Genomic DNA, 14,512 nt, shown 5'->3' on the forward strand with positions numbered 1-14,512 from the left:
TGCTCGGTGTTGTTCGATGATTACTTTCTCTACTCAGCTTCCTATTATTACATCAAACCTCTCCCCTTAACCCATTTTCCTCATCCGGCTTATTTTTTCGCAGAAAATCAAAAACGAGCAGGACTTTGCCTTCATCCTGTCCATTATACCGAACGTAACGATCATCCTGCGGCACATCTGGACCATGTCGAACTACTACAGCAAGGACCGCCACATGCTGACGCTGCTCGGCCAGATCTCCTACGTGTTTGCGGAGAAAGTTAAAATACTAATTAATGTTGATACCATTTTCAAGTAAGTCACACTTAATTATGCATGTTTCGGACTGATGTTCCAAGCTTTCAGCCTGTCGGAGGGATGGAGGTTGACAGACTTTTCAAATATTTACCCGGCGTTGAAAGCGTGGGTGGGAGCTATTGTGAAAGGGGTTCTTGTTTTGGAACCGTCTGACAGGATGGACTACAATAACTGGAGTTGAAATTTAACGAAATGTAATTAACAGTTAGAAATTGTCGGCTGGTATCCGGTTACGGTTGCTCTCTCCTGTTGACCGGCGACAGCGATGTCTCCTACCGATATCGAGATAAAAATGTTAATGTTTTTTGAATTCTCTGACAGCTGTTAAAAGGATTAATATGAACCTTTAATTAACTGCATTAACAACTATGTTGTTCCGTTGTGCAACTACTTACTTTTCTTGACTTTCTTGGGCAGAGATTAGACCATTCGTCATTTCTAGTGATTGTTGCTGGACCGCTTCGTTCGCCTTCACTACAAAAAAATCTTTTCTGACATTCTGCTTTCTTTCGTTCACACACGAACGAATAAGTGCAACGCAAAGTCACTCACAATATCATTTGAGTCTCACCAGAAATACATTCGCGAAGAGCACGTTCGTTTGCCATTCTACCGACATTCCGATCACCTGCACCATGACTGCATTCAAATGTTTGCTGTCACCACGCAGAACCACACGAGCGAGAGAGAGAGACAAAAGAGAGAAAGAGCATGCTGCTTCGGGGCGGACGGCTGCTTAAGTGTTGAACTCGGTTTTTTTTTCGTTTCAACTTCGTGTATGTCTGTGTGTGAGCATTCAAATATGGTTGGCTATGATGAGTGCTGACTGAAAGCACATTCAAATTTTGTTCAATCACTGTCAGTGATCGTTCCCCTTTAATCGTCATCATTATAACGCCATTTTTCAGTACTCATTTGAGTGCGGAAATGACGACGCTCAAGACACCTCAAAAATCAATTTAAAAAATTATCCAATCTCCAACCCTTCCAGGCACTCGGCGAGCACCGTGTTCCGCTGCGCCACTAACTGTGCCGATATGTTGCGCTCGTGGAAGCGCTCCTACATGGATACCCGCGCCCAGATCGAGCGGTCCGGCATCGGTTCCCGGTGGGAGTTTGACCGGAACGTGCTCTTCCGGGACGTGGACCACATGACCCGCATCAGCCAGGACACAGCCAATGTGGCGAAGGTGGGGTGCTAGGAGCCGCCGATTTTTTTTAAATTTATTTTACTTTGTACACATCTATTTGGCAGGTTTTCTTGGAGTTTGAGGCCATGTTTGACCATCACTTGAAGACGATGATCAGCGACCCGGAAGAAGTGGACAACATTCTGAAAAAGGTTCGTACCCCTAGTTTGGATTACGTTTTTAAGAAGTTTCAAAGACTCGTATTTAAAAAAAAATGATTGAAAGCCGTCACGAAATCAAACAAAACATTTGAAAATGGATTTTCCTCAGATTTTTGCGGAGTTTTGCCCAATTAGAGGGGTTCAAGTTTACTTTTCACCTTCAATTACAGAGCTGAATTGCATGGTTCCAATTCCAATTCCAATTCAGTCCAGTAATGGGCGGCGTAAAATAAAATTTGAACCGCCCTGACCACGACCCTCGAATCAAACTGAACCGGTAGAAATGTTAACTCGAGTGTTTGATGCAGGGTGCTTTTCCAGAATAAACAAAAACAATTCAAAAGGGAGAAAGTTTTATGTTTTCCCTGCTGCATCGAGTACTTTCCCGTCAGTGTACTCCAGCATATTTTTTTCCACTCGGGAAATTGATTGCTGGTGGTTCAGGTATTGGGATTTGGGAAAGGGCAATAGAAATTACCATATCATTGCAATTCGTTCCCGGGGGAAATTGGGGAAGTTTAGAAGAAAAAAAATTAAGTTTATTTTACCAAACCAAAAGAGTAAGTTTAAAAATTAAAAAAAAGCTATAAAAAAATCAACCCGCTCTCCCTTACAAATCGCTAGGAAAACAAGGAAATTTCAGCCAATCGAGGTCACCAGCGGTGGCAAAAAAAAACCCAGAAGAAGAGTTCTTCCAATTTCGGACTACCGATGATTGGTCGGAAAATTATTCCAAACTGTTTTCCGATGATTGTTTATTCAACAGGGCTTCCTGTTGGAGGTGTGTGCATCCGTGCGCGCGATTTCCATCTTGTTTAAGAGTGCGGGGGAGGGAAAAAACTTTGAACACATTGCTTAAATGCTCCACTAATGAGGAAGAGTGGGGAAAATTCCAGACTGGGAAATGATCGATTGTTGGTGAAATCTGGGTTTGTTTTCTGTGATGAATGATTGTGTTTGGCAGGGAAAACTTTACGCGGTCGATCCGTACTGAGAGTAGGTGTAGTGTTTGTTGAATGGCTAGGAGCAACAAAATAAAATAATGTTCATAATAAAACAGTTATTACAATAACGACAAACTCGATCATAACTGAAATACATTTTCGATTAAATCCCCAAAGAAAATCACCTGCCAAAATCGTGCTCGCACATTTCCCGAATGCATAATCAATCAGCAAATTTATGGGATATCATTTTTTCACCACCTACCTACCTCTTCCAACCTCACCTCACCAGGTTTATCGGCTCATCAATCACATCATTTCGGTGGACTACGACATCTTCGCGCCGAGCAACCTGGCGAACTGGGAGGCCACTCTGGAGTACTTTTACAAGGGCGTCGAACAGGTGGAGCACGAGGCCCGTACGGCCCTGGACCAGTGCATCGGAGCGCTCAGGTGAGTCTTGAGCTAGCAAATGAGCGATTTGAAGTTTTATATTGTTTTTTTTTCACTTTTCGTGGATTCAAATTAAAAAAATATATATATTTAAATATTAATTTTGACTAAATATATAGTATTTTAAAAGCACCCTAATCACCATATAAATCAATCCTACAAATTGAGCGGCGCTACTGCCTTGAGATTATTTGACGATTTTTCCTCTCCCCCTCCAATCCAATTGGCAACAGGTCGGCCAACCTGGGCCTCGAGCTGATCAAGAACCTGGACCAGATGGAGACCCGGCCGTCGTTGGCGTGCCATTTGTCATCCAAGTACGAAAACATTATGAAACAATTCCTGGCGGAAGTCGGCATGGTCGAGCACGAGTTTCTGGTACGTAAATGGAAAGTGGGGCGGAAAAAAATGCTTCCTACCGGAAATTTATTGTCATTTTTATGCTTGTCTACAGCCGCGAAACCGGTTTTCTGGGGTGGGATTTCTGGCGGCGGCATTGCTTTCGAGTTCTTTACTGGAAGTTTCCCGTTAGAAGGTTCACGCTGCGAATCATAATGCTTTTCCAGGTGGAATACATATTTTGTGCTGCCGGTGGAGCTGGAAAGCTTCCTGTTTTGACACATTGAGGCAGAAATGGGTTGTGTCTGAGTTGTGTAGACAGTGTATGTAGACAAACACACTCATTTATCCTTGCTCGATTTTTCATGCTTTTTTCTAATTTTAAACGCCATGTTCGTGTTTAGCGACTCAAAATTAGTTAAATTCGTGTGATTATTATGACTAAATATTTTTTTAATACTCCATTGCCGCCATATTGGCCGCCATCTTGAATTAAACATTCTCAGATCACTTGGTGGATTTTTTTTAGTCATAATTGATTGCAACGACCCAAAATAAGACTACCGTCAGTGGGGGTGACATTGGGTCTGGGGGGTGAGATTGGGTCAAAGTGATTTTTTACGGATTTTACCATTTCTCAGGTTCTTCTCAATGAAAATGAATTCTGTTGAAAGGGTTGTGTAGGGGACATCTTAAGATGACTCCGCTGAAAAAATCTCGTTCCTAGAACAAATCCTGTGATTTTGGCAGCTGTCTAAAGTTGGGGTACGTTTTTGGCCAAAAATGACCTCTCGAAAAATCATTTTTCTAATATTTTTGTTAGAATTGCTCGAAAACTACCCAAATGTTTGAAAATCTCCACTTCAAACATTGTAGCATGTCAATACGATTCCCTCGAACAAGAAACACTGTTAGATGACTTGTTTTTACCATATCGTTGTATTTGAGCATCATTTTAGTTTCATTTGACCCAATGTCACCCCCTCTAAGGGGTGAGATTGGGTCAATTTTAAAACTATTGGCATTTAAGGTAGTGTTCATCAAAATCCACCATATTTTGGGAAAATGTTAGTAAACTATCTAAGAACAAATCTACGATGAAAGATTTTCGATGTTATTTAAATTGTTTTTGTTATTAAGAAAATACTAGAGGTGTATCGTTTTTTGACCCATAGTCACCCCCACTGACGGTACTAAAAAATTGTAGGTATCTGGGCCAGATCGGGACTACAGTCTGTATAGGGGGATGGCGTCGCTATTTTTAGACCACGTTTTCCACTTTTTCTCATCGAAACCGACTACTTTATCGACTTCATTTTGCTGGGCGAGATAGGACGCCGTCTATTTTTAGACGCTGACTCAGCACTTTTCCACTCTTGCACTTAAAAAAAACCGGTGGCAGCACGATGTAACGCCACATCCCTATAGGGACAGCAGGTTTTAGAGCACTTAAAAGCTTGAAATTTGGAAATCGATGCACTATTTTTGTTAATCTGTGTCTGTTCTATCCGAAACCAATCAATGATGCCCAAAGATTGTACAGTAACGAGGCTAAAACAGCTGTCCTAATTCTCCCCATGTGCCCCGATTCACCCCAGTTGATTGTAATACAAAAAATAACTTATCTTCTATAAATATAACAAATTTCGACGGTTTTGTTCGAACGCAAATCAGTTCAATACGGAGCGTCGGATCGAGGTATCTTTGTTGCGTTGGGTTCGTATAAGTCCAAGGAAGGTTCTTACGCCAAAAAGTGTCAACTTTAACTAGAGGGTGACGAGCGGGAATTCCCGGGAAATCGGCAATTTTTGAGCCTCTCGATTCCCGGGAAATTTGGTCGAGACTCCCGGGAATTTCGACACTTATGAATATTATAAGCAAAATAATATAATGCCAATAAGTGACATTAGATAAGTTAAATTCAATACATAGAAAAAAAATGGCCATTTCTAAGTTCAACCAAAGCATCAATATCTGCAAATGCTGACACGACCACAAAGTTGGGGAACTAAATATTTACATAAAAAACTAGCTGACACAACAAAGAAATTAATAGCTAAAGAAAGTATTTGAAAAAAGTGAACTTCCCTACTTCAAAGTTGAATTATATTTTATTTAAACTCTGATATCTTTTGTAAAATTCAAGATAGCCAATTTAGGTTCAGTTTTCCTCTCAATTATTTTGATATTTTTTCCCTGAATATTTACATTTTAAAATATTTATATTTACAGATAGTTTAGGAAGAAAAGCAACTTATAATGATGTTTTGTATATTTGTTTGTAAGGTCCTAACCTGGTCGCAGCACCTAAAAGGACCTAATAAAAATAAGTTGTGAAACAAAAAATAGTTGTTTGTCATGAATATAAAGGTAATGCAAATCTCTACATGGTTACTTAAAATGATTTTTTATTGAACAACTAATAATTAAATGTACTTGAGTTTATTTTATTGTAATAAATGTATTAAATTTCTTTTAAATTATTGGCAACCTATCAATAATTTGGCATAAAACCTCAAATTCCCGGGTCCCGGGAATTCCCGGGAAATAGCAAAATTCAACTCTCGATTCCCGGGAAATTGAAAATCTCGAGAATCGTCACCCTCTAACTTTAACCACTCTGGAACCGATTCCGAAACATTGGCAAATTGTATGGGAAAAGCTTAGTAAAAAATAAAGTTTAATACAGGAGGCTGAATAAGCAAACAAGCTAAAAACGTCAAGAAACGAATAAAAAAAAGGTGCAGGTGGTTATGTTACACATGACCAGTATGACAAAGAACTTTGCAAGATGATTGTTGAAATTTTCGATTAGAATGTCCGGTCCAAATTTCTCCATGATTCCCATATAATTACGTCCTATCAAACTGAGGGGACGGAAATTGCAAGTGGAGCTAAAATAGAATTCAAGGTGAAATCAATCGACTTTCACTCACCACTCGAAAGTTACCAAGATGCTGAAATGTTTTTGCAAGGCTGTTGCAAGCAATCGGCGGCAGGAAAGTAAATTTTAACAGCAAACATTAAAACTGCCCTTTTCAGGGTTCTAATTGATTACAAAATAGTTTTTTTTAAATTTCCAGAAACTGATTTTCGCAGCGGCACAAAAAAAAATACTTCGCAGCAATCTATTTATTACTTCAATTGGGTCCTAAAATGAAGCTTAGATTGCTGATATTATTGTTTACAGCGATAAAGCTTATTTTTCTGAGTACAATGACTCTTTGTACAACCACAAAGAGTTTAAAATGGATTTTTAAATCAATTTTGAAAAATTATCCTCGCGGTCCTCCTTGACAGAAAAGCTCCTACTTGACAGCTCGTTCCAAGGGGACCATAGTTGATCCATCGAAAAAATGTTGTCTCGTCAATTTTTTTTTTGCATTAAAATGAAAAAAAGTGATCAGAAATGGTTTTTAATCGTGTTTTTTATCGTTGTACATAAAAATTGACATAGGGCTTTAGTACCCAATTTATTTTTACTGCTTAGTTTTAGATAATGGCCAAATGCAACTTTTCATGTCCAGTATCGGAAACCATAAAGTTTGATACCCATATTGCCCCAACTCTTATGGTTCGGCAAATGTCCGCCATCGGAACATCCGCGGGGCCTCCGGCTACTCCGGATTGTGGCCACTACTGCCGAAATGTCAAATTTCATGTCCAGTATCGAAAACCATAAAGTTTGATACCCATATTGCCCTAACTCTTATGGTTCGGCAAATGTCCCCCATCGGAACATCCGCGGGGCCTCCGGCCACTCCGGATAGTTGCCACCACTGCCAAAATGTCAAAATTCATGTTCAGTATCAAAAACCATAAAGTTTGATACTCATATTGCCCTAACTCTTATGGTTCGGCAAATGTCCCCCATCGGAACATCCGCGGGGCCTCCGGCCACTCCGGATAGTTGCCACCACTGCCGAAATGTCAAATTTCATGTTCAGTATCAAAAACCATAAAGTTTGATACCCATATTGCGCCAACTTTTATGGTTCGGCAAATGTCCCCCATCGGAACATCCGCGGGGCCTCCGGCCACTCCGGATAGTTGCCACCACTGCCAAAATGTCAAATTTCATGTTCAGTATCAAAAACCATAAAGTTTGATACCCATATTGCCCTAACTCTTATGGTTCGGCAAATGTCCCCCATCGGAACATCCGCGGGGCCTCCGGCCACTCCGGATAGTTGCCACCACTGCCGAAATGTCAAATTTCATGTCCAGTATCAAAAACCATAAAGTTTGATACCCATATTGCCCCAACTCTTATGGTTCGGCAAATGTCCCCCATCGGAACATCCGCGGGGCCTTCGGCCGCTTCGCATAGTGGCCACTACTGCCGATATGTCAAATTTCATGTCCAGTATCAAAAACCATAAAGTTTGATACCCATATTGCCCTAACTCTTATGGTTCGGCAAATGTCCCCCATCGGAACATCCGCGGGGCCTCCGGCCACTCCGGATAGTTGCCACCACTGCCAAAATGTCAAATTTCATGTTCAGTATCAAAAACCATAAAGTTTGATACCCATATTGCGCCAACTTTTATGGTTCGGCAAATGTCCCCCATCGGAACATCCGCGGGGCCTCCGGCCACTCCGGATAGTTGCCACCACTGCCAAAATGTCAAATTTCATGTTCAGTATCAAAAACCATAAAGTTTGATACCCATATTGCGCCAACTTTTATGGTTCGGCAAATGTCCCCCATCGGAACATCCGCGGGGCCTCCGGCCACTCCGGATAGTTGCCACCACTGCCAAAATGTCAAATTTCATGTTCAGTATCAAAAACCATAAAGTTTGATACCCATATTGCGCCAACTTTTATGGTTCGGCAAATGTCCCCCATCGGAACATCCGCGGGGCCTCCGGCCACTCCGGATAGTTGCCACCACTGCCGAAATGTCAAATTTCATGTTCAGTATCAAAAACCATAAAGTTTGATACCCATATTGCCCTAACTCTTATGGTTCGGCAAATGTCCCCCATCGGAACATCCGCGGGGCCTCTGGCCACTCCGGATAGTTGCCACCACTGCCGAAATGTCAAATTTCATGTCCAGTATCAAAAACCATAAAGTTTGATACCCATATTGCCCCAACTCTTATGGTTCGGCAAATGTCCCCCATCGGAACATCCGCGGGGCCTTCGGCCACTTCGCATAGTGGCCACTACTGCCGATATGTCAAATTTCATGTCCAGTATCAAAAACCATAAAGTTTGATACCCATATTGCCCTAACTCTTATGGTTCGGCAAATGTCCCCCATCGGAACATCCGCGGGGCCTCCGGCCACTCCGGATAGTTGCCACCACTGCCGAAATGTCAAATTTCATGTTCAGTATCAAAAACCATAAAGTTTGATACCCATATTGCGCCAACTTTTATGGTTCGGCAAATGTCCCCCATCGGAACATCCGCGGGGCCTCCGGCCACTCCAGATAGTTGCCACCACTGCCAAAATGTCAAATTTCATGTTCAGTATCAAAAACCATAAAGTTTGATACCCATATTGCCCTAACTCTTATGGTTCGGCAAATGTCCCCCATCGGAACATCCGCGGGGCCTCCGGCCACTCCGGATAGTTGCCACCACTGCCGAAATGTCAAATTTCATGTTCAGTATCAAAAACCATAAAGTTTGATACCCATATTGCCCCAACTTTTATGGTTCGGCAAATGTCCCCCTTTGGAACATCCGCGGGGCCTTCGGCCACTTCGCATAGTGGCCACTACTGCCGAAATGTCAAATTTCATGTCCAGTATCAAAAACCATAAAGTTTGATACCCATATTGCCCCAACTCTTATGGTTCGGAAAATTTTCCCTCATCGGAACACCCCCCGGGGACTCGGGCCCCTCCGAATTGTGGCCACTAGGTGTGAGCAAACTCGTGTAGGGCAACAGGTAGCTGCACTGCAGAAACCAGATGCACACAAATGAAGCTCTTCAGCCCGCGTTTGTGTGTATGCGTAATTCGGTGCTCTTTCAAGCACCAAACTTGCCTCTCGATTTCCCTTCCGCACACACAAACACTCACTACCGTACCCAACCAGATTTTTGAAGAATACTCTTTCGTGTGAATTGGCTCTGAAAAGGGCCATTTTAACGTCCTATGACGTTGATAAAACCATGCGATGATGACACTCCAAGTTTGCTCCAAGTTGCCGGCAATTTTCCCTCCAGCGCCTGCTCTGCCTCTCTTTCCAGAACAATTCTCTCCTTCCTCTCGGCGGCTCTGCTGTGCTGCTGCTGCTTCTCGATCCTCCTCGTGCAAAGCTTCGGACTTGTTTGAGCTTCGACCGGTGGCGCGGCGCTCTTTTATAACCTCGCTTGGCTGTGACGGCTCGACACTTTCGAAGCAGTGGCAGAGAGCAAAATTTGCTAAGTGCTAGATACTTGAATCTGATTAATGTGTTCGGGAAAGGTTGCGCTCAACCAATCAGCGACCGGGATTACTCCGGTCTGATTTTTTATTTTCGGCTTAACTTTTAAGTACTTTAACAAAGTTTTATCAACTTTACGAGGTAGTCTACTTGTACTTTAAGACTTCCTCTTTCGTTTGGTGGGTAAAACATAAAGATTGTTTGATAGGGGGGGAAGATATAAGCATTTGAAAGACGACACAAATCGTTACACTTTCGCTTCGCGAAATTTTGGATTGACACCCGTAGACAGTGCCCTTAGGTAAAAGTTCTTTGTCAAAAGACAAGACGAAGTTTGTCGGGTTTAGCTTATATTTTTAAAAAAATCTGGAAAAATCAGAACTGTAACAACTCTGTTGAAGTTTAATTTTGCTTTTCTAGCTTAATTTCTTCAATTATGACACAACATTTTTTTTTACTGAAACGCTAATGTTTCAAAACATTTGAAATATATTATCAGAACTTTAAAAACATCCTTGTACACACCCAGAGGATAAAGAGCAAAATGTAAAATGGTAATATGAACTGACGGAGAGGATAAATCCCAAATTACCAAAAGTACTTTACTCGTGGGTTATTTTAAAAAAAAAACATCCTTAAAAAAGTGTCGATATCGAGACTCGAACCCGAGACCTTCGGCATATTGAACTGCACCTTTGCCGTAATGGTCACCACGGTTCGGTGATTAAGTGGCGGTTATTTGTTTATATAAGCCACTCAATGGGATGAACTGTTTTAATGAACGAATGAACACGATTTGTTGTTGTTGTAGCGCGAGAGGTCTTTACTCTCGTCAAATAGAACTTTCCTCTCGTTTCTTTTCGAAAGGACTGTCGCATGGACTTTTACTTTGGGTGCAGTACCAATATTTAAAAAAGTTGAAATTGTAGATCATAAATATTGCGCAAACATAAAAAAGTTAACTAAGTTTTACCTACCGAACAAGATTAAATGGCAATATTCATATAAAATAATATTTATGCGATTTCTCTTTGATCTTCCTACCCAGTGAGAATTTTAGCTTGAGCCAAATCGACCCGATTCTCGAGCTAACATTCTCACTGGGTAGTAACTTCCATCCTATTGCTGCTTCAGAAAAACTTTTCCGCTTCACCGAAATTTTCCGGAAAAAATACCTCCGAAACGAACCCGAATCGTTTCCTTCTCGGATGTCATAAAAAAAGAAATTCTGCCACCTTCACCGCACTGCTGCTATCCGAAACAATCTACGACGATTATATATTTTCCCCTCTCTGAACCATCATCTTCACCGTAATTTTCCCAGCCTCTCTTGCTGAACCGCAGTCAAACTATTTTGTATTATTAATTTTTTCCGGGCCCCGGCAAAACTTTTGCCGAGCGCGAGCGCAATTTTGTGGTAATCTGCTTACCTGTTTTGGCCAGTCACTTTCTACGTTTTTTTGTATTTTCCGCCTCAGAAAAACAAAAGCAACCCCCCGCTGCAACGGAACCAGCCCCGCCACGTGGGCGCGGTCTTTTGGGAGCGCTCCCTGCTGGCCTTCATCCGCAAATCCATGACAGCTTTTCGAGAGGTTCGTTGACAATTTATGGCACGGTTATCCTTTTCGGTAACTGTATACTTTTCCCCATTTTTTTTTTTTTTTTTTTTCGGCAAAACAGTTTGAAAGTTCACCACGAATCACGGCAAATCCGACTGCAGCCGGTGATCCAAAAGCCCTAGTACGGATGGGTGGAGGAGGCGACGAGGGCGGTCCGGATTGTTCCCAGAAGCGGTCCGCCTTCAGCCAGTACATTCAGCTGGTGAAGAACATCCGGGAGTACGAGAAGGACAACTTTCAGGAATTTACGGTCTACGGAACGCGCACCGTCAACAGCGTCCTCAAGCGGAACATTCTGAAGCTGGAGTTTTGCGAGCCGATCTACGGTGAGTACATTCTCAAAAAAAAAAAAACAAACTACTAACTTGATGTTGACTACATTTTAAACTTTTCGCAGAACTCGAACAGGAGAAACGCTCGGCACGGCTCAAGAAAGCGGACACCCTGGCCAAGGGTTCCCGGAAGCCGTCGGCTCTGATGGCCGGCACCGATCGGACCAAGTACTCGAACATTGCGACGGCCGTCCGGTGGATCGTGAACCGGCCCGAATCGCAGAACCCGGAACTGACGCTGGCCCAGAAGCTGGTCCGGGCTTCCCGGAACACTCCCCCGCCTGGATCGACTGGGACCAACACGCCAGCGACGACGACCAGTGGTGCCGGGGAGTTCAAGATGCGACAGGCGCAACGTAAGTAGTGACAGAATTGACAGAATCACATTGTATTAAAAAACACTTGTGTACTTACCAAAAGGCTCGATGATTCTCTTACCTGCTTTAGATTCGTTGTTACACGAGTCAAGTAGCTAAATATTTAGGTCCGTATTATTTTTTAATTTCATACATATCAGCATCAATTTTCTTCTCAGTCATTATGGTACTTTTGGTCTGAAGTCCGTACTTAAAAGCCCTAACATAAACATCTGTTTTTATACCGCTTGTAAGCCCCATTGAATCTAACAACCCCATAATTTCCGCACTCAGCAAAACTGAAAAATTGATTTCCCCGCCAGAAAAAAAAACCGTGCTGACGAATCATTTTACCCACTGCAAAGTCATCGAGCCGTTAACCGTTTCACTTTCAACCCTTTGGGCAATATTTTCAACTTCCCCCCACAGCCCCCTCCAACACTTCTGTTTCCTTCCTTTGCAGTGATGGTGTCGGCAGTAACCCAGAAGCGGCTTCCCACGTGGCGCGAGGTGATTGGTGACTCGGTTCTCATTGAATTCAAGCTAAAGTTCGCCGTAAATTTCTCCTACGGTAAGCTTCATCCCCTTCGTTGAAGAAGACGACTTTTTTCCCCGGCCTAACCAATGGACTACGAGGTGGGAGTGTCGACCTGTTTGAAAAACACTGACTGAGCTGATTTTTCTTTGGCGAAGACGTCGACGAATTTTTGAGAGACTGATTATCATTTCCAATAACACTTCTGCACTTGGGAAAAAGAGCCGTTGAAGAGTCTCTGGGAGGGTTTTTTTCAAAACTCTTGTTCTTCTTCTCTTTTTTTCGCCCCACCGCAGACATATTCGATGTCATCAGTGAAGGTCAGCAGTTTGAGTACCTGGGATTCACGCTCTGCCCCGCCATTAGGACCGCCATTATGCGAAAGGTAAGCATTTTATAGCCGGCCAGACAGAGGTCTGCACTATAGGGTGTTGGGGCTGAGAAGGAGAAGGGTGATGTTCAGCTTGAATGTTTGGGTTGGACAGGAGAGGGGTTGAGTGAGGGAAAGCAGTTTGGATGATAAACATGGAACTCCTTTTTTCGGAGCACGGATAAAATGAAATTACAAATTATAAATGTTTAAATCTTAAAAAAAAAAAACGTGTTTAAAATACAAATAAAAACTGACCATTAAGGGCGTATTAGACTATGACAAACAAACAAACAAACTCGCACTTTTTCGTGTTTGACAGTTTGCCAAACTCGCAAACAAGGTAAAATATATGTAGGCTGACGTTTCTGCAAACAAATGCAGGTAAACAAACAAAGCAGACGAAATGCCAAACTGTCAAAAAGAGCGAGTTGGTTTGTTTGTTCCTTATGGTACGTTCGTTCCGCTGGCACCGACGATTGCGGCACTTAGTGCCGCACTGGCCCTTCAAACAAACGTACCATTAGTCTAATACGCCCTTCATACAAATAAAAAACTATAAATTAACAAATGGGTAAATTCTTCAAAAACACCCAAAAATAAAAAAAAATGTTTTTGACCTTTGGGAGCGTTCTTTTATTACGTAACACATAATATCTTCTATACAACACCCAAAGGAAAAATATATCTCAAAATCTGCAACAGTGGATTTGCTGCAGAAAATGTCATATTTTATAACATTTTTTGCAGCAAGCCCCTAGATCATTTTTGCCCGCGTGTAAACATTTCAGCAATCTGCAGTTCTCACCAACACATATAACGCTGGCCCGTCCCCGAGCAATACTCCAAAGAGAAGCATATGTTCGTGCTCTTTCACTCACTTTTCATCAAGCGTCCATGGCGCGGAGGTAGCGTGTCGGATCAATAACCAAGAAGTTAGTGGTTCAATCCTCGTTCTGTTAAGGGTTTTTTTTTGTGAAATACAACCAAAAAGCCGTCGGTAATGTCGATAACTGTCGGTAACGGGCAAAAATGTCATACCCCTATATCGCAAAAAATGCATGAGGACAGTTTTCATGCAGATTCTGATATACTTTCATGCCGCCATGCATCACAATCATGCGACCGCCGTTTGGGTGAATAAAAAAAAAATCGACGGTTTCTTTCGAACGCGAATCAGTTCAATACGGAGCGTCGGATCGAGGTGCTCTTTGTTGCGTTGGGTTCGTATAAGCCCAAGGAAGGTTCTTACGCCAAAAAGTGACAACTTTGGCCACTCTGGAACCGATTCCGGAAAGTCTGCCGATTGTATGGGAAAAGTTAAGGAAAATCAAATTTTGATCACAGGAGGCTGAATTAGCAAACAAGCATTAAACGTCAGGAAAATTAAAAAGGGCAGGACGAAGTTTGCCGGGAAGAGCTTGTTTTTTTTATAAATTTGTTTGGAAATTTTGTTACGAGAGGGGGGAGGGGGTTTTTTTTTTGCGTTACGTAATAAAAGAACGCTTTTTATCTACTGAGCACTAC

The 14,512-nt window shown here is 42.2% G+C and overlaps 1 protein-coding gene across 4 annotated transcripts in view; it reads left to right on the forward strand.

Moving 5' to 3' along the window:
• Nucleotides 1-14,512, forward strand: part of LOC120426151 (dynein axonemal heavy chain 10) — a 105,944-nt gene that overhangs the window by 18,642 nt on the left and 72,790 nt on the right. For all 4 annotated transcript variants that reach the window (XM_052706310.1, XM_052706311.1, XM_052706312.1 and 1 more), the window contains 10 exons: nt 104-294; nt 1,289-1,487; nt 1,553-1,639; nt 2,885-3,045; nt 3,279-3,423; nt 11,252-11,365; nt 11,454-11,718; nt 11,790-12,080; nt 12,544-12,651; nt 12,912-13,000. In XM_052706310.1, coding sequence (XP_052562270.1) covers nt 104-294; nt 1,289-1,487; nt 1,553-1,639; nt 2,885-3,045; nt 3,279-3,423; nt 11,252-11,365; nt 11,454-11,718; nt 11,790-12,080; nt 12,544-12,651; nt 12,912-13,000 — 1,650 coding nt within the window. The remainder of the gene's footprint in view (nt 1-103; nt 295-1,288; nt 1,488-1,552; nt 1,640-2,884; nt 3,046-3,278; nt 3,424-11,251; nt 11,366-11,453; nt 11,719-11,789; nt 12,081-12,543; nt 12,652-12,911; nt 13,001-14,512) is intronic.

The sequence above is a fragment of the Culex pipiens genome, chromosome 1, assembly GCF_016801865.2.
Source record: "Culex pipiens pallens isolate TS chromosome 1, TS_CPP_V2, whole genome shotgun sequence".
NCBI classification, from domain to species: domain Eukaryota; kingdom Metazoa; phylum Arthropoda; class Insecta; order Diptera; family Culicidae; genus Culex; species Culex pipiens.